Source organism: Marmota monax, unplaced genomic scaffold (assembly GCF_021218885.2).
Source record: "Marmota monax isolate L192 unplaced genomic scaffold, Marmota_monax_Labrador192_F-V1.1 WCK01_AAM20220418_F8-fsc00501, whole genome shotgun sequence".
NCBI classification, from domain to species: Eukaryota; Metazoa; Chordata; class Mammalia; order Rodentia; family Sciuridae; genus Marmota; species Marmota monax.
The window spans coordinates 67831-93181 of record NW_026693328.1 but is presented as its reverse complement, the minus strand read 5'-3'; the positions used below and the strand labels follow the sequence as shown (position 1 = coordinate 93181).

Sequence of the window (25351 nt, the reverse complement as noted above, 5' to 3'; positions counted from 1 at the left end):
GGTCGCTTCCTGCTCCTACCACGCCTGGGGCCGGGTATCACAGGTTCAGGGGTTTGGAGACACAAGGATCTGCTAGGTTTCCTGCTGGCAGCTGGACACCCGGCCTCCTCTGTCTCTGGGCAGCCGGGACTGGCGGATGGTTTGGGGAGGGATGGGCCAGCATTCGGGGAGGGTGGATCCATAATTCATCTCCTCTAGAGACGCCTTGGGTTTCACCCTCCAGTGGCAGTGGAAAGTGCGTGGGTGTAGTTTACTGGACAGGGGAAACCTGGGGAGGCCTGTGCTGGGGGGAGGGGGGTCATCCTGGCTTTGGCATTGCCATGGCAACAACCGTGCTGACCCAGGTCAGGCCTCCCTGTGACTCAGCTGACTAAACCCCCAAAGCAGAGTGCTTTGGTCTCTGAGCCCTAAGAGAGGATGCTACCTGCCTTGGACCACCCAGCCCACCTGCATTGAGCCAGAGTGAAACCAGATCTCCTTAGCCCATGATGGGGGTGGTCAAAGCCCACCAAGCCACCCTGGAAGGGAACCTTGGATCTTTCAGGTCTTATGCAAGAAAGGAGGGGAGTGGGCAAGGCAGCTGCCCCAGGGCAGCGGTCAACGTAATGGGAGCTAGCTGGCTCTCAGCAGTTGAATAATGCATTGGGGAGAGCTGGGCTGCTGCCTCACAGAGAAGGGAAAGGTGGAGTGTCTCAACAGTCCATGGAGAAGGGAGTGGTGCAGAGGAATAGAAATAGAAGATGACTAGGCCTGTTTCCCAGCCCTGTCACTGATGGGCTGTGTGACCTCAGGAGAGCCCTTTGCCCTCTTTGGGCCATGGTTTCCTCATCTGTAGATTGGGAATGATAAACTGTATCAGGAAGAAGCAAGATTCAGTGGAACTGCTCGGTAGCTCAAGAGGTGGAAGGGGCTTTGTGGTGGTTCCTTGCTGATGTCCCTAACTAGTTCTATCCATTCTTCTCTGTTCCTTCTCTAGCTGAGTAGCTGTAGTCATGGGACCCCTGCCCTCTCTGACAGTTGGGGCATCTGACCCAAGGCCATGTGCCAACCATCTTGGGTGGTGACCAGTTAGGCTTGATTTTGAAAATTTGCCCTAAAAGGGGCAGAAGCTGGGCAGGGGTGTGGCTTAGTAGTAAAACCCATGTTTAGCATGTGCAAGGCTCTGGACTCCAACCCTGGCACCAAAAAAGGGAGGTAGGAGTTGTGGATTGTTAGAAGAAGAAGATGGGAAAGAACTTGGGATGTTGTGGATAGCAGTTCTGGAGTCCAAAGCCTCAGAACTGTTTCTTCACAACTGGGTATGGTGGTACATGCCTGAAATCCCACCCACTCAGAGGCCTAAGGCAGGAGGATCACAAATTCAAAGCCAGCCTCAGCAACTTATGGAGGCCCTAAACAACATAGCAAGACCTGTCTCAAAATAGGAAAAAAAAAAAAAAAAAAAAAAGGACCGGGGATGTGGTTAAGTGGTTAAATGCCCATGGGTTCAATCCCTGGTACCTCTTCCTCCCGATCCTCATCTTCTCTTCCTCCCGTTCCTCATCTCTCTTCCTTCTCTCACTCCTCCTTCTGCCCACGGATCAGGACATCCAGGATCCAGAATGATTGATGACAGACTCTAGTCAATTCCAGGCTGCCTATTTACTGAACTTGGTTTTAGCTGTTAGGCCCCAATGCTAATGCTTTGGTTGCTTAAAAGGCAGCATGGGAGACAGCTAAGCAGTGAGGTCGTGGCCCTCATTCTGCCCCTTGTCACCTTCATGCCTCCAGGGAGTGGCTTCAGAGCCTTAGCCTGCTCAACTGTGACTTCAGGGTTGACAAGAGGTCTTCCTGGATGCAGGCAAGGAGCAGGGAGACCTTCCTCTGTCCTTGTCTGCCTCTCCTCCTCTGCTCACTGTCTCCATCTCTTCACCTTCCTCCTCTGGTTCCTGCTGTTCTTCCCGGAGACTCTCAAGAGCCCATTAGGGTACCAGCCATTGAGAGAGATGGTGCCAGAGGCTGATGGCTCCTGCTTCAGGTAACCATCCAGAGGGGACAGGACAGTGGATGGAAACCAGAGCGACTGAGCAGCTTCCTGAGCAAGGGCATGCAGGGAGTCAGCTTTCTGCAGTATGGATTTTGAGGGGATAGAGGGACAGCCATTCTCTGTCACCTCCTTCCAAGCTGCTTGCTTTCCCACCACTCTCTGGGCTGTGGCCACTGCTCACTTGAAGGAGAACAAGGACAGAGAAGTTGGTTTTTCTGAGCCCGAATATGACACTCCCCAATGCCCCCTGCCCACCCCCCAGCCCTCCTGGCCCTAAAGCCCTGGCCAGGTATATTAGCACAGTGATCTCATGGGACTCACTGAACAGGCCTTGAGACAGGAACTATTATCACCTCCATTGTCAAGATGAGGAAACTCAAGCCTGGCATGGTGGCACAGGCCTGTAATCCCAGTGATTTGGGAGGCTAAGGCAGAAGGATCATAAGTTCAAAGCCAGCCTCAGCAACTTACGGAGACCATAGACAAAATAAATAAATAAAAAGGGCTGGGGATGTGGTTTGATAGTTAAGCACCCCTAGGTTCAATCCCTGGTACCAATAAGATAAAATAAAAAAGAAAGGATAAAAAAAAAAAAAAGATTAGGAAACCCAGACTCAAAGAGGTAAAGTGAGTGATTTGTTCAAGGCCATGTGACTAGGGAGGGGGGATCCCAGACTTGAAGGATCCAGAGCTGCTCTCCTGGCTGGGCCCACCTGCCTGCTGAGCTCTTGGTACTTGGGTCCTCACATAGGAGGGGAGAATCTCTGGGTGCTGGCTGCAGGCAGGGGCTTGGCAGGGCTGACTCCACAGCCTACTCCAGCCGGGAGTTCTGGAGGCAGAGGGCCCTTACTGAGCCACCACTGGACAAGCCTGAGACACAGCTGGTCTCCTACAGGTGCAAAGACAACCAGTGCTGTCTCTGATATGCCAGTGAAAGTTGCCTAGGCCATGTCTCTGAGCCTCTCCCCCAAGAGCAGATGAAGAGGGATGTATAGAATGTAAAGTAGTCAGGATGGCAGGCAGGGGCTGGCCCTATGAGGCTGGGACAAGGCTTTGGTCCCTAATACCTTTAGTAGTGGGAAGCCATGGAAGCATTTGCATTTTAGAAGTAATAAAAAAATTACTAACACTACGAAGTGTTTGCTTTGTGTCAGGTTCAGTGCTGAAGGCTTTCCTGGAATATCTCACTAGATTCTCACATATGTGAGAATGGAATTCTTCCTATTTTATCAATGAAGGGCTTGATATGAGAGATGTTCGAGACTCAGCTGAGAGAGCCACAGAGAAGAAGCTATGGGGTCCATGTCGCTGCCTGCGGGGCCTGGGTTCAGAAGTGCAGGCCACACACAGCCCATCCAGCACTCATTACAAATTCCTGAGGTGGGAATGATTCTTCTCATTTTATAGTTGAGGAAGCAGGTAGAGAGAGGTTTAGCAAGTTGCCTGAGGCCACACATTTGGCAACTGGGACTTCCCTTTGCTTCTCATCAAATGGTCTTGAAAAATGTTCTAGGGTCTCTGTGGGAAGGTTGGGAGGGGATGCACAGTGCAGGCAAGGCGTGGGACCAGTGGCTTGGCTGGGACAGAGAAGTGACAAAATGTGGCAGACACATTTGGGACCTGGTAAAACAGGTTGGCCTGGAGGGGCTGGAAGGGGGTGGGGTAAGGGTACAAGCCAGGCAGGATTGGTGTTGACTTGGGCAGAACTGTTCTCTGAAGCAGAGGGGACAACTATGTGGAAGCACAAGTCTGTTCTGGGAGGCAGCGGTTCAGAGCAAGGGCAGCACCATGCAGGAGTGAGTCAGGAGATGGTTTGTTCTCAGGACTGGAACTTGCAGGGACAGACATTCAGCAGATTAGGTGAGATGCAGGCAGGGGTGAGGGCTGCCAAGGAGAGGGACAGAGTGAGGAGAGGACCCTGGGCGAGGGGGACAAGGAGGCAGGGAAGAGGCCACAGTCAGCTGGGTTGAGCCTGCTGAGGGTAAGAAGAGATGGATTAAAAATGGTTTCTGCTCAGCAATGCCTGGCCTCAGGAGCCATTTGGGTGGTATGTTAGAGTGTGCCCAGGGGTGAGGTGAAGAGATTGGCCCTGGGGTTAGCCTGGGGAAGCTAAATTACAACAGAGAGGTGTAGTGGAAAGACACTTGGGGCTCTGGTGGGAGGTCCTCAGGTGTGACTCAGCAGCTCCTGGTGCCCTTAGGGTGGGGAGCCCCCTAAGAACCCTCCTCAGGATGCACTGATAAGGAGCCACTGGAAGCCAAGGTGACAGGCCTCAGGAGACACCTGCCCTGCCCGCTCCTTACCTGAGCCGTGTAGCCTCAGAACTGTGAGAAATGACTTTCTGTTGTTAAAACCATCTGGCCTGTGGTTTTCTGTCATAGAAGCCCTGACCTGGACAGATAAGCTGGCAAATCAAGTGGACAGAAGGTGAGAGGGAGAGAGAAAAAAAGATAACGAGACACGATATAGAGAGACTTGAGGGTGAGGGAGAAGGAGAATGAACCCTCCATGGAGCGCGAGATCCCAGGGAGGCAGCCTCCTCCTTCATGGCGGGAGAAGGGGGTACAGATGAGCACGGGGTGTTTCAGGGAAGGCAGGAGTTTTCTAGCTAGGACTCCACAGCAAGTGGAGGAGTGGGAACAGAGGGGTTTGGAGGAGCTACTGTGCAGCATCTGGGCAGTTGGCACCTGGGGGGCTGGGAGGGGGTGCCCAGGTGCCCAGTTCTTGAGCAGGACAGAGGAGTTTGGGGTTCCTTGCCAAAGGAGGGTTCTGAAATGAGAAATTGTGGAATCTAAGTTGGGGAGGAAGGGCCATGGAGAATGAATGAACACACAGACGTTGGACAGACAGAGGGACATTTGCTCCCTTGGCTCTTTTGCACTTTGAATGCTACAGCCAGAACAGGATGCCACCTGAGGCAGAGGGTAGTCCTGCAGCCTGAGTACAGACCTGAATGAGGTCTTCTCCTGTGTTTGCAAGGGGACGTTAAGTGAGGAGAATAGGGCAGCTAAGAGGAGCAGGGCTCAAACCTTGAGCTCATCCTGGTAGCATGGGTTGGGGACCTTGGGGTGCTCCCCTATTGGGGGCTTCTGCAGCCCTAAGGGCATTATGAGCGGCTGAGTCACACCAACCTGGCCATCGTGCACAGCACCCCTATCTCACTCAGGCTTAGATAGTACAATCATGTTGATCATAGATCCAGAAGGCCCAGGACACAAAACATGAGACTGCACTGATCCACAGGGAGAGCCCAGGAAACAGCCTGGCCACCAGGAGGAACCAACTGTCTGAGGACCCCAAGCCTCTGACTACATCTCCCACCCTCTCCCAGACAGCTTGGGGGATAAAATGGGCCTGTATCCATCCAAGGCCTGGACTGGGCTGGACACCCTGTGAGCTCAGAGCCTTCTCAACCTCTCCCTGATTTCAGAGGACCCACCCACAGGGCAAGGACTAGGAATGACTGTCACCCAGGCAGAATCCTTCCCTTGGGTCCTCATGACCAGACCAAGGGGAAAGGGGCTGAGGTGAGCCAAGCATTTACCCATCTTGGCATTCTACCATTATGAAAGGGGTCTGTGAGGGGAGTGTGCTGATCTTATAGAGGAAGACAGGGAGTTAGGTCCAAGGCCCAATTCTGAGGCTGCCCCCTTCCCAAATCTCCCCTGTGACCCGAGGGTCAGTGGCAGACTTCAAGGACCCAGGGCCAGGATCCTCTTACCTGGGTCCCGTGGCCTGCTCCCCGCCTGCATGCCGCCTAATGGGGGTCTTGTGTCTGGCCCCAAGAGCACGGCAGACCCATCTGAGCAGCTCTCTGTTGTGAGAGGGGAGGCCCAGCCCACCCCGCCAGCCGCCTGGGGCGCCATGTATATTTAATGATGTCTATTATTCCTGTTTTGTCTCTGGAAAGGAGCAAGCAGCTGACAGGAGAGCCGGGAACAGCCAGGAGAGCTGGGCAGTGCTCCCTGACACTCCAGCCTGCTTGAGGCCCCGGAGGAACTCTCTACCCGGCTCCTAGCAGGACAGGACTGTCAGCTTGTAAAAGGCACACCTCCCCTGGGAAGCCCTCCCTGCCACCGTGCACTCAGCATTTTTGTTTCTTCCACAAGGACAGGCACAACCCCCGGGGAGGCGGAGGCCTCAGCCACCCTCCATCCCTGGCTTGAGATCATAGGAAAGCAACCAGCTCTAACTACCTTGTACTACCAAAGGGGCCTTCCCGGGCTCTGCAGCCCTTGGTTGATCCTCCTGGGCCTGGGAAGACCCACTCTCATCACCACAAGCTTGGGCCTGCTCCCACAGGGCTCAGGCTATACCCACTCTGATTGCCAGGTTCATTGCTGCCCCCTAGCCCCCTGCCCAACCTGGCAACAGAGTCCAATAAGTTTATGAAGTTTCCTTTAGTCTGAACAGAAATAACTTTTATTCCTTTATTTTAGATAGGAAAGCAAGGGGCTTAGAGAGAAAACAAGAGTCCAGACTCATCAGTCCCAGGTGTGCAGGGCAGGGTCCTGGGGTTTGTGCTGGGCAGGGGCTGCCCTGGGAAGGGAGGCACTTTAGGACCACTCAGGTTGTGATCTGGTTTCCACCATGGGACAGCCCCATGTGGGGGGACAGCCCCATGTGGGGGGTACTTATGGGGCTTTTGTCCTAGGAAAGCCCTTTCCTGGAGTACCAGAGAAGCTGGCAGGAGCTGAGGGAACAAGGTACCCTGACAGTAGCTACAGCCTCAGGGACCCATCTCCCCAACCAGCATGGAGCCTGCCACCAGTTTTAGGCCCTGGTTGGGGAGTAAGTAGGTAACTTGCTCCCTCAGTGCCCAACAGGGATCAGGGGTAGGGATATAGGCTACGAGTTCCCAACATGGAAACCCACCAGGGGGATCAGGCTCATGGGAAATGTCCCCAACAAAGCCCAAGTCCCTCAACCTCACCCCTCTGTCCCAACATTCTTCATCATCTGCCTACTGAAGAAGCTTCTGGAAACAGCAGAAATTCGAGGGAACCCTTTCCTGGGGCATATGTATCTGTGTTTTTCCTGTTTGGGCTTTTGTGTGTCCCAGGGGGGACACCTTCTCAGGCGACGAGGCTGGCAGGCGCTGCTACTTCTTCACAATCTGGATGACATCCTCGTGTTCCATGGTGTGGGTGAGGCCCACTCGCTGTGGGCTATACTTGGTGCTGGTGCCCTGGGTAGGGATGGGGTAGAGGGACCATGTCAGCCTCTAGATTGGCCAAGGCTGGAGTTGTACTGGGATTGAATGCCAGAGTAAAGTGGGGGCCTTGGCATCAGCAGCCCCACATGCCCAGATAGCAAGATGCCCAGTGGTCTGACTTTCCCGGGATCTCAGAGGTGGGGATGGCCCATGTCTAAGCTGGGTGGGTCTACACACTCCACAAAGCAGAAGAGTCATAGCGGCCCCCACATGAAAGGATGGGGATGCTGTGTGGAGGAGGGCAAACGTCCTGCTCTGAGCCTAACCCAGGGGCAACGCTGGACCTAAATCCCCACCCGCCTCCGCCTGGACTCACCCACACCAGGGCATACTTGAACTGGCTGGCGAGTGACCGGTGGATGCGGTGGCACTAGAGACAGGAGAGAATCAGAGAGGTGAGTTCCTGCACTCAACGTTTTTGTTGCTTCCAGAGGATTAGGCACAACCCCTGGGAGGTAGGCCTCAGCCATCCCTCCACCCCTGGCTTGAGGTCATAGGAAAGCAACCAGCTAGCCACCTTGTACTACCGAAGGGGCCACCTGAGCTCAGCCGTCTACCCACAATCCTGGGCATGTGCTGGGCAGCAGCTATTCTCACAGTAGGTACTCCAGCAACTGAGATCTTGAGTCAAGGGATGTCACATGGCTTCCTAGTCATGCTGCAAGTGGATCTGACATTCCCACTCCTGGATCTGCCCAAAGAGCTGCAGTGTTTGGTAGGAAGGCTTTTGAGTTTTGCAGCCCCTCTGCCAGCCCCTCCTGAATACAGTCTGACAGATGCTACTTCAGAATGGGCCAGGGTGGCTTTTCAGGACATCAGCCTCAGTTTGGAACCACAACTGCTTGGTCACTGTCTCTCATATTTGCTGGCTCTAGCTGTGGCCTGCAGCACATCCCACATATCACATCCCTGCTCCGCTATCCCCCCACTGCAGCCTACATTCCTCAACACTCCTGGGTACAGATGGAAGGTCACAGAAATCCTAGCAGCGAGGAAGTTGGAAAGAGACCTTGGAGAGGCAGCCAGCAACTGCCCCAGAATGTGGACCACCAGGTGCCATTGTGATGGCAGCACAGTGGTGGTGGCAGGGAACAGACTGCAACATTACTTCTCCTCCCAAGTGCCTACAAGTTTTACAGGCCCAGGCCTGCAATAACATTTCCTGAGCTAATACAGGAAGCTAGCTGATTCTGGTGACCAAGTATTAATGCTTCAAATATGAGGTTCTCCCCAAAAACTCATGTGCAAGACAAGGTAAGAATTTTCAGAGGTGAAAAAATTAGGAGAGTGGATCAGATTATTAATCAGTGGATTAATTCACCAACAGGGGTCCAGGCCAGGTAGATTACAAGGGCTCTGTGGGTCTGTAATCCCTGGATGAGAAAAATGAGGCAGGAGCTGGGGTAAGATCGTAGGTCTAACTATGGTCAGCATATAAGCAGAGGCCTGGGCAGGGCAGGAGATTTACTTATATTCTGTGGCAACTGGGACAGGTGTCACCTGTGGGGAGCATGAGCTAAAATGGAGGTGGCCAGTGAAGGGAAGGCCCCCCAAAGCCCATCCCCAGCCTGCTGACTTGTTCTCACTCCTGGGTCTGTTGTCTGCTACCTTGGCCCCTGCTCTCGGCTTCTGCTCCTGCTCTGGGGCCTCTGAACCTGCTTTTACTGTTGCCTGGCACACCGTCCTCTTCCTGGTGTCCCATTCTTCCTCCCAGGCATGGCTAAAGCCCACATCCTCTCTTGCAATCAGCTGGGCCTGATGAGGTAGGAAAAACTCCCCAGCAATGCAGGAAGAATCCAGAAAGGGCCAGCATCTATTTGCTACAGCCTGCTGGGCTTCTGGCAGGGGACACAGCAGCTAGAGGTTCAGGAACAAGCCTGTAGGACGGAGCCTCCATCATGGAGCTCCTTTTGTGGGTACTCTTAGTCTCCATGGTTCCTGCTTGGCTTGCTGACCCTCACAACCAGGCCCTGAGGATTTTTACCTGATCCCACTTGTCTCATCACCTGGAGGCCAGCACCGGGACCTTGGGCTGAATTCACAGATGCAGGAGACCAGACTGCAGGACCACCCACCAGTGTCTTTCTAATACACGGACAACTGGGTCTCACAGGGTCCCCTGCCTCCATAATACGATCCAGAGAAGATATCCTCTATACACACCCCAGTCTTCACTGTGAAGTCTAGCTTGCTCTACAGGGCTGCTCAGGTTGCCGCCTCCAAAATGCCTTCCTGACCTCTGTACGGACCCGGTGCCACCTCCACTACCCATAAGTACAATGGCTTAGTTCTAGGACTGGGTGCTTGCCACCTACTGGCCCCAAAGGACCCTCGTTTTGGCAAGACTGGGCTACTGTGTTCAGTTTTGATGCTCAGTAAACACATGCTGAGAGAAGGAAGCAGTCAAAGCCACCCAGGCGGAGGAGTCGGATAGGGCAGGCCAGGCTTGGGACTAAATGGCCAGTCTGCCACCAGGTAAGAGGACAGAAGCAGGTCCGAGGCCTCTCCCAGGCTCACACTAGAGAAACCTTCTAACAATCTAGGAATACCAGGGGCAGTAGCTGTCTTGGACTGAACACCAGAAAGGACAACAGCCATGGCCCCAAGGAGCCTGAAGCACCAGAAGTAGGGAGACAGCACCACTGTTCACTGCCATCTACCCTGTGCCAGGTGGAATTCTGAGAGCCTTACACATTTCCCCCCCATTTGCTGTGACCCTCCTAACTGCTCGGGAAGCCACAGCATCATCCCACCATATAGAAAGGCAGAGCTCCGACATGCAGGTGGGGAGGGGTAGCATGGACTCAACTCTGGCCCGTCTAACTCCAGACCCTGCCTTCGTATCCAAGAGCAGGCGAGGCGAGCACCCCAGGCAGAATGGAACCCCAGGACCCACAGAGCTCCCACTCTTGTTTAAGGAGATTTCAACTCACCACATGCTCCACAGAGGCCCCTTTCCGGAGAATGATGGCATCTGTGAAGTCTGGCCTCTCTGCAGGGGGAGATAGGGGGAGAATATCAACCAGTCGTGGCCCATGCTGTGGAGGCACTTCTGGACTCCCAGGTCTTATCTAACCTTGCCCCCAATAGCCAGTACACTCTCAGGATACACCCTTGTGCTATCTTCTACAACTCTGACCATGACAGAAAATCAAAAGTCCAGGATTCATATGTTTGCCACCCCATCAGCCAGGATGGCACTTAGAAGATGAGCCACTTGGAGCATCTGGACTGAATGGACAGGAAGCGAGTGGCTGTTGGAGCCTAGTCAGGGAAGCTGTAGCTCTCCATTCATCAACAAGGTCAGGATGGAAAAATGCCCAGACACAGGCCTGTCAATGTGTGTGACACAAGGAAGACAATCAAAGCTCCTGATGTGGGGCCTGCCACTGCAGAGGGAGGTCAGGAGGTCAGGGACTGCTGTGGTCAGTGGGGATCTAGGGCAGGCTCTACTAGAAGCCCCAGCACTCAGCTTTCTCTGCCACTCAGGCTCACAGAGAGGCCTCCACCAGCTGGGATGGAGAGCAGTGGCCTGCTCTGAGAGACAATCTGAGCCAGGGTTGGAACTGGGATCTCTGGGTACCATGTACAGGTTAGCAGCCCTGTGTGAAGGGTGAAGCTCGGTCATTTCTTAAGCTGAGTCCCACCAGACTCACGTCCTCTCTTCTTGGTATAGATGCAGGTCAGGGCCAAGTACTCCCAAAGCATCTCCAGCAGGTAGTCCAGGTTCAGTTTCATGCCACAGCTATAGGGAAAGGAAATGGTCTAGTCAGGTAGCAGCCTAGGGGACTCAGAGGCTTCTCACTGGAATGACCTCTGCTGGCCAGGCACCAAGGCCAGTATGGCCCTACAAGCTCCCATGAGGAAACTAGCCTGTCTCCCTGAAGTACTCCTGGCTACCAATGACAATCATGCTCAGAGTTCAGTGTCTCCCTTAAGGCCAGTATGGCTATGCTCTACGAAGAGCCCACAGCCTCTGTGCCTGGCTTAGGCCTGTTATGAGAGACTAACTGGAACTGGGTTGAGATGGGATGATGGGCAGAGACTGAGAACGCAGAGTTCACATCACCCTGAGAAGAAAGAGTGGCTGCCAAGGACCAGAGCAGCCCACAGGGGCTGAAAGCAGCTGGACCTGTGGGGAACCCTGACTTGACTGAGTGACCTCAAATGCATCCTAACCTCTGGAGAACTGTTGTGAGCATGAGCAGGTAAAGGTGTGCTCTGTTCTTGTGCCCTGGGGACAAGCATGTCCTTTCATGCCCTGAGGATAAGCATGTCCTTCCGTGGCCTGAGGGACCTGGGATATAGTAAGAGGGGGGAGAGGAGCTGAGACCGCCTTATGGATGGGACATTGCTCTTTGCAGGGGCTGAAATGTCCCAGGAAATGGTCCTCATCCATCATTTGCAGCAGCCACCCCGACTTGGTCCCTAAGCATCTTGCTCCCACATGCTGGGCTTCACTGTGAAGTTGCAGAACGACAGGTCTGAGCCAGAAAAAAGCAAAGTCAAGTACTTAATCCATCCCAAAGAGGAACCCTGCAGGGCAGGGCTGGGGAGTAAAAAGCACAGTGCAGCCAGTTTGGGGAGCACCCTGGGACCCATCCTGTAGAGAAGGGCAGGAAGCAGGTGGCCAGGGATGGACCTTGCCCACCTGAGAGCTTAGTTCCTTTTTCCCCTTGAGCTGTGGTCAGATATAAGCCATGACTTCCAGAGCACAGGAGAGGAGGTTGTACCAGGGCTCTGGGGGACACTGGCTCATTAGTAGGCTAAGAAGCCCCTTAGCCATTCAACCTCAATGCTGAAATCCTTGCTTACCCAGAGCCCCCCAGTTGCCAAGAACAACCAGTGGCAGTTGAGGCACTTGCATTGTTTCCTGGGCCTCATGAACAGAGAGCTCTCCTCTGGGAGGAGAGGCTGGACTTCATGAAGTCAAATGAAGCCAGAGGTGCCTGACTTTTCCTCCAGGCCTGTCAGTTGGGACGGGAACACAGAGCAAAGACAGCACAGTGTCAGGAGGTCAGCACCTTACCTGATGACTACACTGTTGGGTTTCCGGGCCAGACGGTCCACTTCTTCCATGGAGATCTGGTCAATTTTGTTATACACCTGAGATTGAAAAGGTAGAGATGGGTAGTGGGGAAGAAAAGGAGTAGAGCAGGGCAGGAAAGGATCTTACATCTACCTGCCTGCAGGTTCATCCTTGCTCACCTGAGCACCCCCTCTCCCACTGCTGCCTCAAAGATGGGTAAGGGTACAGGGGCTTGGGAGTGGCTAGTCTCCCCCAAAAAAGGAATGGCTGGGCTATAGCCCTGGCTTCAAGCTCTCCATGTCTGTAAGAATGAAGCAGCAATTGAGGCAGAGGGCAGGGGAGGAATATGCACAGCCCCAGCCCTCTGCAACTCTCGAGGAGCCTGCCCAGGGCAAGAGCAGTGGCAGCCAGGCAAGGTCATAGGAGCTCAAGAAAGGCAACCAGGGGAAAGGCCACATGGCCCAAGGCCAGGGCACTCCACCCACATGAGCACCCCTGAGCACTGGTACCACTTACATACAGGCAGGGCATGTACACCCGGTTGCCCACGATCACATCGATGAACTCATCTGGGGAGCAATCTTCTCGGAAAAGCACCTCTGCATTGAAGATCTCTGAGGGACTCAGATTAAGGGCAATTTGTACACCAGCAGCCCCTCATACCCCAAGAGCTCCAAAGGTGTCCAAAGAGCTAAGCAAAAAACATGCTGGCTGGAAGGGGCCTTGGCCATGATCTGCTTGCAGGTTCTACAGATTTTATTTTTTAAAATATTTTTTAGGTGTTGATAGATCTTTATTTATTTATTTATATGCGGTGCTGAGAATCGAACCCAGTGCTCACACATGCTGGGAAAGTGCTCTACCACTGAGCCACAACCCCAGCCCTCTAAAAGATTTTAAAGCTTGAGGAGCCCTCTCATTTTTCACCCCAAACCATAATATGCAAAAATTTCAATCAATAAGCCATTTAAATCTTTGTGGTCAAGAAGCAGGGAAATGTACTTCTAGGATCCCGATGGATCTCTAGGTTTCCTTCCAGGAGCATCGTGTGAAAGCTGGGCTGACGCAGTCTGTTCCACATGCACTTTCCCTCTGGGGGTTTTCTGCCCCTACTTGCACATCTTTGGTGACCAGGGGCTTACAACTCGCTTGGTCATCACATCTGACACTATGGGTTCTCCCTCTGCTGAGCTCAACACTGCCCCTGAGGCCCTGACTTGTCCTCAAGGCTTCTGATAACAGGTATGCAGCACATAGCCTCTGATCCTTCCTGAGGCTTCTCCAGGCCAGGAACCCCCAGATGTCCCATGACATCTCATCTTTCTCCCAGATGTCACTGGCCACCAGGGTGTCTAGAACTCAATGAGGAGCCAGGAAGCCTTCCTTTGGTGCTTGGGGAAGCCCTGGCAGGCTCATGAAGTCTGGGTGGAACTTTTCCAGAGGCTGCTCAGATGGCTCAGGAGTTGTTAACGGTGATCCACTATCCCAGGTGGCCTTCTGTCTAGGATGCCCCAACCGCTCTTTGGGAAGGATACTATACTCATGCAGGATGAGCTGCACAAGCTTCTCCGAACACTGGGTCAGCGTGACTGTTGAGTTGAAGGAGATGCCACCACCTTTCTTGGGCTGGAGCAGGAGAGAGGAACAGGGAGAGCTGCTGATGAAGAGGTAATAGCAACGATCTCTTGGCCTCCACCAAGGTTCAGGCAGTCCAGAGCTGTCATTGCCCTGGTCACAAAGAAGCCTACCTTGAAGTAGATGTTGGGCTTGTGCTTGTTGAGGCGGATGCCCACTGACTCCAGCTCCTTCTCCAGCAGACCCCTAGACAGAGCGCTTCATGAGCCCCTCACTGGCTGCCCACGAGCAGGCTCTGCAGCCTGCACATTAGCCAGGAAGCCCCTTGGACCCACATGGAAACCAGCTCCCTCCTTGACCCCAGCAATACAATGCCCCAAAGCTGTAGTGAAACCCTTCTGTCATGGTCAGAGGGGAGGCTGGCTCAGTGTGCAGTCACCATGCACGGGCAAGCAGCATGACGTCCTGGGAAGTAACCAAGTGAGGTGCTGCTTTGGCCCTTAGGACCCCCATGGGTCTGCTGCGGCAGATGTAGGCCAGTGTGCCCTTGGACAAGAGGCTGTGGGGAGGGTCAACACTTCTGCTGCTTGGGTTGGACTTGTGGCAGATTCTGGACAGTGACCAGGGCACCTAGACCTCTGTGGAAAGAAGCCAGAGCCAGGCCATGCTCCTTATTTCCCAGCCCCAAGATGATCCTGTGCCATCTAGACATAGCCCGGAGGATAGCACATCCCGGCTGGGTGCTGCTGGGTTAGAGATGAAGTCACTAGTACTCCCATATGAGAGCCAAGGACCCACAGAGCACCCACCGTGAGCCCAGGAACGCAGGGGACCCTCCCTAGACAAGTAAGCCTGCCCCCCTGCCCCACCGCGCAGACCTCTGCACCTCTCCCTTGGTGGCATCCAGCATCATGATGACAACATCAGCCGTACGCGCCACAGCAATCACTTGACGGCCACGACCTTTCCCTGGATGGGTGGAAGGGAGGTGGTTACCCATTGGCAAGTGTAGCCACATACGTAGGACCTCCACCCAGCCCATCATATCACAAGCTCCTGTCCTTACAGAGCCACCATGGTCTTTGCCACATGCCACTTTAATTTTCCTGGTATTCTTCCTCAGTCCAAAGCTGTTTTACTCATGGAGACTTGTTTTAAAGTCACCACTTTAGTGGAGTGGCAGGATAATGACAGACTTGTTTTCCCCACCCCTACCTTGTAGCAAGCCCAGGCTAGAAGCTTCATGAACATTTCTTCACTTAATCCTTAGAACTACGCTGCGAATGCCTGCTCATTTTATAGAGGCAATCACTTGCCTGAGATCACAGAGATAGTATGCACCAGTACTTAAACCTGAGCCTGTCCTTTCTAGAAAATAGGGTAATATAACCAGAGATCCAGGTTGATCTCCATGACAGTCCTCCAGAAACCAACAATCAGTGTCAGAGCTCCACTGTCTCCCTCCCACCCACCTGTCCCTCCTCACACCTTGTGCTGCGCCTTCAATGATTCCAGGAAGGTCCAAGAGCTGGATGTTGGCACCTTTGTACTACAAAGCAGAAGAGAACAATGTAAGGTAAGGATGGCTGACTGATGCAAAGAGCCTGCTTGACCCTGAGACACCTATGACAGCTCTATACCTCAGGGCTTATGGGAAACAAAGATGCCAACTATGGCCACCTGTGAGCCTCATTTTCACCTCAGCTTGGCACAGCCCAGAGCCTAGGAGATTAAGAACTGCCTCAGAGGGCTCTTGAGATCTAGTTCCATAAAACTCATAGCTAATGACAACAACCCTTCACAAAGAGACTCCTTCACCTTGGAGACTTAAAGTCAAAGCACTTGCTGCCCAAGGCAAGCACCCCACAAGGCTTTGAAGCTTTACAAGAGACAGAAGGATGGAGCCAGCCAGTAGTTAATGACCAGAGCTGAGGCAGTGTGGAGAGCAGAGCACTAAAGGGAACCAGGCAGCGCTGCCATATGCTGGCCAGCCTCACGGAATGAGTCAGGGTTCCAGGACCAGCTGGGCATCTCTGGGGTCCCCTGAAGTGCCACTATTTCAGAGCAAAGCAGTTCAGCTCTGAGCTTGCCCCCCTGCAGGAGCGTCCACCCTCTTACTTATACACACATGAAAAGTATCTGCAAAAGTGCAAACAAACACACATTCTCTCCCCTCCTGGGGCCCGGCACACCCCACTTACCTCAATGACCCCAGGGATACACGTCAAAGTGGTGAACTCATAGGATGCAGCTTCACTGGCCGTGGAGGTCATCAGACTCAGGAAGGTGGACTAGGAGAAAAAGAAGATCAATGCACTGAGAAGTCCTGTTCCTGTCTCCTAGGAGAGTCCCCACAGGGAGAAAGGCCTGCTGGGTGGGTGTGGGCAGCAGGAAGAGCCTTCCTCGCTCCCGGCTATAGGTTTGGGTAGGTGTTTCAAAAATAATTGCTCAGCTGAGAGACTCGCCTCTGGCTCTGAATGATGGATTAGGCACCAGGGGGGCCCCTGTGTTCCTTGGCCTCAGGTCTGAGATAAAGGTGGGTACCTGATTTCTAAAGGGTCCCCCACATGCGTCAGAAAGCCTTCCTGGCCCCATAGCACTTGTGAATCCAGGATCCAGAGTTTGCTCTTGCCCCAGGAAGGCTGTGAGCAGTCCTGCATATGAAAGATATAATGGTCCTGGGAGCGATCACTGCCAAGACACTGAGCAATGCTTCTGGAGGCAACCTTTGGGATAGTGTATAATCCTGTCTGATCTTTGTGGTAAGAAGCCTGGGCCCTCCCATGATGGGAGAGTCCATGTTTCCAATAGTGCAGGTGGAATCTGCCATAGGACCCAGATCCCAGGGCACAGCCCTCAGTAACTACAGAGGCTTTTACCAATTTCTCTCTCTGTCTGATGCACATACCAATTTAACAGGCAAGAAAACAAATGTAACAAAACACTATCCAGCCAGTATACCCCCCACATGCAACAAGCATTCAAGAAATGGCTGCTGTGGCCCACTTCCCATCCCTGGCCCAGAGGAAGGAGCTCTACACACTGTTTACAGTGAACTGACTCAGGAGTCGCGCTGGCACCTGATATAAGCCCTGATCATTGCTCATGTGGCCTGCATTCGAGCAGCATCCTACTGGCCTTGTGTCTACCCTTTCTTTACCTTCCCTTGCCTATCATCCATATAGCAGCCAATGATTCTGTTAAAAAGTTAGTCAGGGGGCTGGGATTGTGGCTCAGCGGTAGAGCACTTGCCTCGCACATGCAAGGCCCTGGGTTCGATGCTCAGCACCACATAAAAACAATAAATAAATAAAATAAAATTATTAAAAAAAAAAAGTTTGTCAGTAGTCAGGTGTGGTGGCACGTGTAATCCCAGCTACTTGGGAGGCCAAGGCAGGAGAACTGCAAATTCGAGGCCAGTTTCAGCAACTGAGTAAGGTCCTAAGCAATTTAGCGAGCCCCTGGGGATGTTGCTCAGTGGTAAAGTGCCTCTGGGTTCAATCCCCATAAAAGTTAAGCCAGTACCCTGAATCTGGTTTTTAATACACAGTTCTCCAATAAAAGGAACCATGGCTCTGTGGAGAACTAGCAGATTCTTCAGTAGGACAGAGAACATGTAAGGTGAGCCTTGAGCATTCTGAGGTGTTAGTGAGGAAGTGCTGGGAAACACAATGACAGGAATACGTCCAAAAGCCAGGGTCCTGGGGCTGGGCTGTAGCTCAGTGGAAGAGCACTTGTCTAGCGTGGGTGAGGCACTGGGTTCAATCCTCAGCACCACATGAAGAGGAAAAAAAAAAAAAAAACCAACCACGAAGGCAGGCTCAGTGGTAGAGTGCTTGCCTGGCATGGCTTGGGGCTCCATCTCCAGTACCACACACACACACACACACACACACACACACACACAAAGCCAAGTGAAATAGCTCCAAAGCTAGAACAATCTGAACAACAAAACAGTAAGGGAAGGATTAGACGGCATAGAAGTAAATACAAGCCCATGCGGATATCAAGACTGAGTAAAACAAATGTCTAGAGAATGAAACTAATGAAATTATGTTATGTGCATATACAAATATGCCACAATGAACCTCACTATTATGTATAATCATAATACACCAATAAAAAAGGTGCTAAAATCAATAAATGGGGCTCTGAGGGTGGAGCTCAGCGGTAGAGCACCTGCTTAGCATGTGTCAGGCTCCAGGTTCCATCCCCAGCAGCAAAACAAATTTAAGAAATAACAAATAAACAGGAGAAAAGAGAGAAATCTCCTATAGACAACAATTCCAAAAATTTATGTAACTCTCCCCCCTCCAGAAGGTGAAGTCCTGCCCATTTAAGTGTTACTGTACTAGAGGAGGAAGGAAACAGAGTGATTCTGCAGTGCAGAAACCTGAACACACCACCTGGGCCAGGTGGTCAAAGTCAACATCAACACTGGTCAGTCATGTTGACAGCATGAACCCTTTACACAACGTGAAGGAAAACAGCACTTAACTTCTGTGGGCTTCCTCCCTACACCAGAACCCCAGATAAAGGCACAAGAAAAACACCCGACAAACCCCAACTTTTTGCAAAGGTCAAGGTCATCAAGTCAAATAAATCTAAGAAACTGCCTAGAAGAGTCTAGGGAGACATGACAGTTAAATATTATTTGGGGCCAGGTGTGGTAGCACACACCTGTAATCCCAGAGGCTCAGAAGTCTGAGACAGGAGGACTGCAAGTTCAAAGCCAACCTCAGCAACTTAGCAAGACCCTGTTTCTAAATAAAATGTTTTAAAAAGGGGTGGGGAATGTGTCTCAGTGGTTAAGCACCCCTGGGTTCAATCCCCACTATCATTAAAAAAAAAAAGTGATGTGGATCCACACAGTAGGGAAAGTTAAGTAAGGAAACCTGTATAAGGACCTGAATTGAAAATGAACACGTCGACAATGATTCAGGAGTCGTGACAAGTGTGTAATCCTTGTGCAAGATGTTAACAATAGGGAAACTGGGTGTGGAGTACAACAGGAACTCCCTGACCTATCTTTGCCATTTTTTCTGTAAATTTAAGACTATTCTAAAATAAGAAATGTAAAAACTTTTTGGATCATGTTTCTTTTCTGCTTGAAACCATGAAACGACACTTACCTCACCCTCCACATACAATGTAAAACAATATGGATTTTAGCACTAAACCGAGCAACTTTTTAGAAGAAACCTTCTTTCTTAGAAAACTCTGCAGTGGTGCCCACATCACTCTTCTCTCTAAGCCAAAATCCTTCTGACAGCTCCAAAGCCCCCATCCTCTCTGATTAATCTCCTCTGCTCTCCCTGATGATCATTCAAACCCAGCCACTCTCCCATCCCAGCATACCAAACAGACTTGCTCTCCTCCCTCTGCCTGGAAGGTTCTCACCTAGGGCTCTCCAAGCTCCCTCACTTCCTTTAGGCCTCTGTTCAGATAACCACTCATCAGAGAAGTCTTCCCACACCCTGACATAACTCAGGACTTCACTGCCCGCTGCAGCTCACCACTTGCTTTGGTTCCATCCTCGGGGAGAAGGGAGTTCTGTGTGGGCAGGGACAGAATTCACTTGTTCCCTGACCTGTCTCCAGGACCTGGCATAGTGCCAGCATAAGGTACACACTCAATAAACATCTGCACTGATGGATAAGGGGGGAGACCGATGATTGCTAATGAGAGGGACGAGTGCAGGGGGAGGTAGGGTCTTCTCTGGCCCAGGGGCTAACCCCGAGAGGCAGTGATGGGGAGGCTTGAATGGTCATCTGTTTGAAGATGGTCTCTTGCCTTCTTCCCTATTATGGTTTAGATCTGGAACATCCCTCAATGGCTTCTATATTGAAAGTTAGGTTCCCACTGCAGTAATGATCAGAGTTGGGGCTTTTGGGAAGCAACTGGATCCCACGAGGGCTCTGAACTCACCACTGGATTAATCCATTGAGGGATTCACAGCTAAATGGCCTACTGGGAAACTGCACAGGTGGGACCTAGTTGGAGAATTGGTCCTTGGCTACTGTGTCCCTGGGGGACTATATCTGGTCCCTGGCCCTTTCTGCTCATTTTCTCTGCTTCCCAATTGCCAGGAAGCAAACAGCTTTTCCCTACCACTATAATGTTTCTACTATAATGTTTCTGCCTCACCCAAACCCTAAAAGCAATGGAGTCAGGTGATCATAGACTGAAACCTCTGAAATCAGGAGCCAAAAATATTTCCTTTTAAATAGTTTTTACTCAGGTATTTTGTCACAAAGACAAAAAGCTGACTAATACACTCCCCAAGGCCCACACTGACCATCACTGACCTTACCCACAGAGGGAAATCCAATCAGTGCCACTCGGGCATCACCTGACTTCATGACATCGAAGCCTTCTCCTTTGGTTGAGGCTGATTTGGATGGTTCCAAGAGCTGGGCTCGATACTTGGCAAGTTTTGCTTTCAGCAGGCCAAGGTGATACTCGGTGGCTAAAAGAAGCAAAGCAAGACAGAAGGTAGGTATCCAGAATTTCCAAATCTGATGATGGGTCAACTGAAGCCCCACACATGGCCAGGGAACATCAGAACCAGACAACAATCACCACTAAGGAAATCAGGAAAGAAAAAGCCACCACTCTGTTTAAAATATCTCTTGGCTTCTCACCTCATTTAGAATAAGATCTAGTCTTCTTGTTGAGTCCACCCCCATGTCAGTGGTTCTCAATGGAGGCAGCACTGCTCCCTGGGGAGCATCCTGGAAATCCTAGAGATATATTCTGTTCACTCTGATTGACTTGTCATATCCCTAAGATATCCACAAAGGGAAACCTGGGTTAGGATCCCCAGGGCCTAGAACCTAACTTTGCTGCCACATAAAAACAGGACATTTTTCTTTGGCAGTGTTAATATATATTGGAATTCCCAGAAATATAACTGTTGTGCACAGTAAGGGGAAGGCTGCATCATGCTTTATTTTTGTTCTTGTTTTGACACCGGGCATTGAACCCAGGGGTGCTTAACCACTGAGCCATATCCCCAGCCCTTTTTTATTTTTTATTTTGAGACAGGGTCTCACTAAGTTGCCTAGGGCCTCACTAAATTGCTGAGGCTTGCTTCACACTTGCAATCCCCCTGCCTCAGTCTCCTGAGTCGCTGGGATTACAGGCATATATCACCATACCTGGCAATCACACTTTATTTGGAAATTTATTATTCTGGGATTTCATGCTATCATGGCAACACCTCTTGTGGGACAATGAGTGCCCAGCACAATCCATCCGCGCTCGTCTGCACCGTGGGTGCCACATCCCTGGTGATTCTACCCAGAGGTGTGTGTGCCTCAGTTTGTTTCATCATAACTTCCTGGTACCTTAGCAGCACTCCAGCATTCATATGGTGAAATAACACTTATTTTCATCATAAATTATTTTCCTTTTTTCTCCTCTTTATATTACTATTAGGACATTATATTGATTTTTTTTTTCAAATTTTATGGGTACATAACTTATATTATTAATGGGGAACTTTATTTCACATGTCAAAAAATCTAATAGAGGGAACTCTAGTTGAGACTGAGAACCAGGACCCCATGTGACCCAGCCCCTGGCTCCTTCTCCAACTATCTTTTCTGAACAAGCTGACCTCATTCCTGCCGCATGACCTTTGAATGCATTGTTCCCTGTACTTCAACCAGATCTTCCCAGAGCTGGCTCCTTTTTACCATTCCAGGAGCAACTCAAAGGGCCCTCTCCTGCCTGGCCTCAGTGGGTAATGTCAAATGGTGATTGAGAGTCTGTGCTTCAGAATTCCACCCAACTATTACTGGCTGTTTTACTTGGGAAAAGTTACTTAATCTTCTTGTACATCAGTCTCTTAACCTGCAAAAACAAGGATGTTAGCAATAACAACCATGCTGGATTTCTGTAAGGCTTAGAGAAAGCACTAGAACACCACTTAGCACATAGTGAGTACTCAATAAAAATTGGTCATTATCCACAGTAAACCCCACCCCTCCTCAGGCTTGTCTTAGCCTCATGATCCTGTTTATTGTCTTTACTGCTCTTAGACTACTTGAAACTATCTCATTTCTTACTTCCCTGACTGATATGGCCAGAACTGTGGTAGTTTCACCCCAAGCTTCCTCAGCCTGGAACTCAGGCAGAGTTTAGCAAATGAATGAGTGAACTGATGGCAGTATGAAAGGGTTAAGATATGGATTTAGCAACAGTCAGGTTCCTATGGTCCTTCCTGTCATCCTATATCACAAAATTCCCAGCACCTCTAAAGAGAAGGAGTAGGTCTCAGTCACCTTTGCATATCCCTGTCTACCACGGCCAGAGCAGCAGCATCTCTAGCCTCCCCTAGGCCTTCCTGATACTTTCTTCAGGCCTTACGGGGTGATACTCCACACAGCAACCAGAGGGAACTTTTAAAACAGAAATCAAACTAGCTTTCCCCTGCTTAACATTCTCAGCCACCTCCCATTACCCAGAGTCTTTTCCACGACCCATGAAGCCCTAAATCATTGGATTCCTCCTTTCCCATCACGGTACTCCAGTCTCAGACCTTTTGAGTTATGTTCAAAGTTCATTCCTGTCTTAGGGACTCTGAACTAGTTGTTCCTTTTATCATGAACAGTCTTCCTCCAGATCCTGCATGGCTGGTTCCTTCTTTTCTTTGGGGCCTTAGCTCAAATACCCACTTCATTGTGGTCTTCTCTATCATTCCACCTAAGCAGGCCCAATCCCCAGTCCCCACCATACCCTCACCACTCCACTATATTACCCTGATTAGTCTTCATATTTACTGTGACTGAAATTATCTTGTGTATTTGATTCCTAGGTTACAGGCGATGACAGAAGGGACAGATCTGTGAGGGCAGAGATGTGCCTGGTGTGTTCATCACTTTAAAGGCTCAGGAAACAATTTACAGAATGAATGAATCATAGAAGCTCCACAACTCTTCAGCCTTCAGACTAAATGGAGCCAAGGGAGGGCAGTCAATGAGACTTGGGTTTCTTGCCTCCTGCTCCTGCAAACCTGAACCCCACAGCACTGGCCCAGGGAATTGCATCTCCCATTACCTGGCATCCTCCTTATCTAGACTGTTCTTGCTGTCCTACCATGCATTCCTCAATTCCTATCCCTTTGCCTCAGCAGTGTCCCCTCACCTGTAACACCCTTCCAGCTCAAGTCTCACTTGCGCCCAGTGTCACATTCTTCTCTCCTCCCCTCTCCTATTCAATCTCCAGATTTCTTGCTTCCTCATGTGGTATCTATGTTGGAAATTTATTTTAAACATTGGGTGCTCACCCTGTGCTCAGTACTTTGTAAATGTTATCCAATTTAACTTAATCTGGGAGCTGAGATGGAGCAGGGGGTTATTACTATCACCATTTGTAAATGGGGACCTTGAGGCTCCAAGGTATGACTTGGAAATGACTTTCCTGGGTGTCAGAGCTAGTAGGCGGTGGAACTGGGGTTCAAACCCAGGTCTTCCAGATTCCAAGTCCTGACTACCTGCAATACCTCACTGGCTCGGGGCTGCAGGGTGAGGCTGCTCTTGGGAGAGGTCTTCCCTTGCACTTCCCAGCACAAGAGGGGAGACTACGAACTCTCCAGGGAATTCTCCACTCGGCCACCTGGTCTAGCACTGATCAGATCCAATGGGGGACTCTCTAGTCAGGAGCACTGGGACCACGATCCCACCTGGCCCTGCCTCGGGCGCGCTGGGCGGCCGCAGTACTTCTCTGAGGCCTCCCCCATTTTACAGACAGAAAAACTGAGGTAGGCAAAAAGGGAGGCCACTCCGGGCCGACCCTCACCCTTGTTCTTCTGCGTCCGAGCAATTTCTTTCTCGATCTCCGAGATCTTCTCCAAGATCCCCATGGCTGCGGCAGAGATGTGCGCACGGACGCCGACAGCCGCAGCACCGGGAATTCCGGTGTGAGCGCGGCGACAGCGTGCGCCCGGAAGCCTACTGCGAACAGGGTCCTCCTGGGCGCCTTGTGCTCCTGGATTAAGAGCCCGGGCAGGCGATGTGGAGTGGAGTATACTTTCCGTTCCGCCCGCTTAGTGGGCCCGGCCACCAGACAGCTAGGATGGGCCGGGACAAAGCTAGACGGGGGCGGGGCAGAGAGGGGGCGGGGCGAAGACCGGCAGGAATGGGAAGGGAGAGGGAACTTCCGGTGGTGAGCCCTCTACTGGGGGTGGCAGCTGGTTTTTGGGCTTGTTTGTTTTGGGGGGTTTTTTTTTTTTTTGGTGGTGCTGGGGATTGAACCCAGGGCCTTGTGCACGCGAGGCAAGCACTCTACCAACTGAGCTATGTCCCCAGCTCGTCGCAGCTGGTTTTGACAGTATTTTAAAGGGAAGGGGCGGAGCTGAGAACGTTGATGGCTCGCCTCATTTTGTAAAGAGGTTCCAAGCGGGTCGCGTTTATCACCTTAAATTAACCAGGTTCTCCAACCTAGCACTCTCCTGCTGGGACGCAGTATGGAGCAACTCCTACAAGGAATTCTTAACACACAAACAAACAAAAAAACTGTACCTGAGCTGCAACATGAGGAAACACCAAACTATGTGTAAAAAGTGAGACATTTTATAAAGCAAGTGGCCTGGGCTCTTCAGGTCCCTTCAGATTGTGGGTGACTGGGGGAGAGGGAGAAAGTATGGGGGGGGGATTGTTCTAGATACAATATGAAGACCTTGACTCTTGGCTGGATCCTGGTTAAAAAAAAAAAAAACATAAAGCAGCTATGAAAATAGAATTCTGAAGACAATTTTGGGAAATTTTAAATATGTGTTGGATGTTGAATATGCTGCTTTTTGGGGGGTGTGATCATGTCTTTATTCTTAGCAGATGTAGGGCAGTATTTAGAGGTTGTATTAGTCTGCTCTGGCTGTGGTGGAATACCATGGATGTGGTGGCTTAAACAACAGAAATTTATTTTCTCGCAGTTCTGGATACTGGAAGTTCAAGATCAGGGTGCCAGCATGCACTGGTCCTGGTAAGGGCTCTCTTCCTGGTTTTCCCTGGATGTGGGTGAGGTGGGTGTGTGAGCTGCTTTCTTGTTTCATCCTCACATGGCCTTTTCCTTGGTGCATGCTCTTAGTGCAAGCTCAATAGTGGTATCTTTTCTTATCATTGCACTAATCCCATCATGAATTCATTTAAGTCATTGTGCTCCCCCCCGCCCCCTTCTCCAATAGGATTCTGTGGAGTAGTCAAGGTTTCAACGTATGGAGGGGCACGTTTAGTACATAATGGGTGAAAAGTTATCACACCTTAAACATATAGTTCAAGATATGTATATGTTTAGAGAAAGCATGCTAATGTAAATGTGGCCATATGTGCAATTGTTGAACCTGGAAGAAGGGTATATGGGTATTTATTGAATTATGCTTTTAACTTTGTGTGTGTGTGTTACTGGAGATTAAATTCATGGGCACTCTACCTCCCAATAACATCTCCAGCCCTCCCCCCTTTTTCAGTTGTTGATGGTCTTTTTTTTTTATTCATTTATTTAT

At 51.0% G+C, this 25351-nt stretch overlaps 1 protein-coding gene across 1 annotated transcript; it reads right to left on the bottom strand.

Moving 5' to 3' along the window:
* Positions 1-6442: 6442 nt before the first annotated feature.
* Positions 6443-23812, bottom strand: Drg2 (developmentally regulated GTP binding protein 2). Its single transcript, XM_046456684.2, has 13 exons — positions 23650-23812; positions 20154-20314; positions 16047-16136; positions 15334-15394; positions 14724-14814; positions 14019-14091; positions 13806-13896; positions 12787-12884; positions 12271-12347; positions 10898-10986; positions 10175-10233; positions 7558-7611; positions 6443-7214 (listed from the first exon to the last, which is right to left on the bottom strand). The coding sequence occupies exons 1-13, from the start codon at positions 23711-23713 to the stop codon at positions 7128-7130; spliced, it is 1095 nt and encodes a 364-aa protein (XP_046312640.1). The 5' UTR covers positions 23714-23812; the 3' UTR covers positions 6443-7127.
* Between the last annotated feature and the right edge of the window lie 1539 nt (positions 23813-25351).

Bases quoted from the DNA above. Each gene is read 5' to 3' on its own strand.
- Drg2 (XM_046456684.2), bottom strand. From the start codon at position 23,713: ATGGGGATCTTGGAGAAGATCTCGGAGATCGAGAAAGAAATTGCTCGG. The intron at 20,315-23,649 runs GTGAGGGTCGGC...TGCTTCTTTTAG, and splicing joins TCGGACGCAGAAGAACAAGG to CCACCGAGTATCACCTTGGC. The intron at 12,348-12,786 runs GTAAGTGGTACC...TTTCAATCTCAG, and splicing joins TGTACATGCCCTGCCTGTAT to GTGTATAACAAAATTGACCA.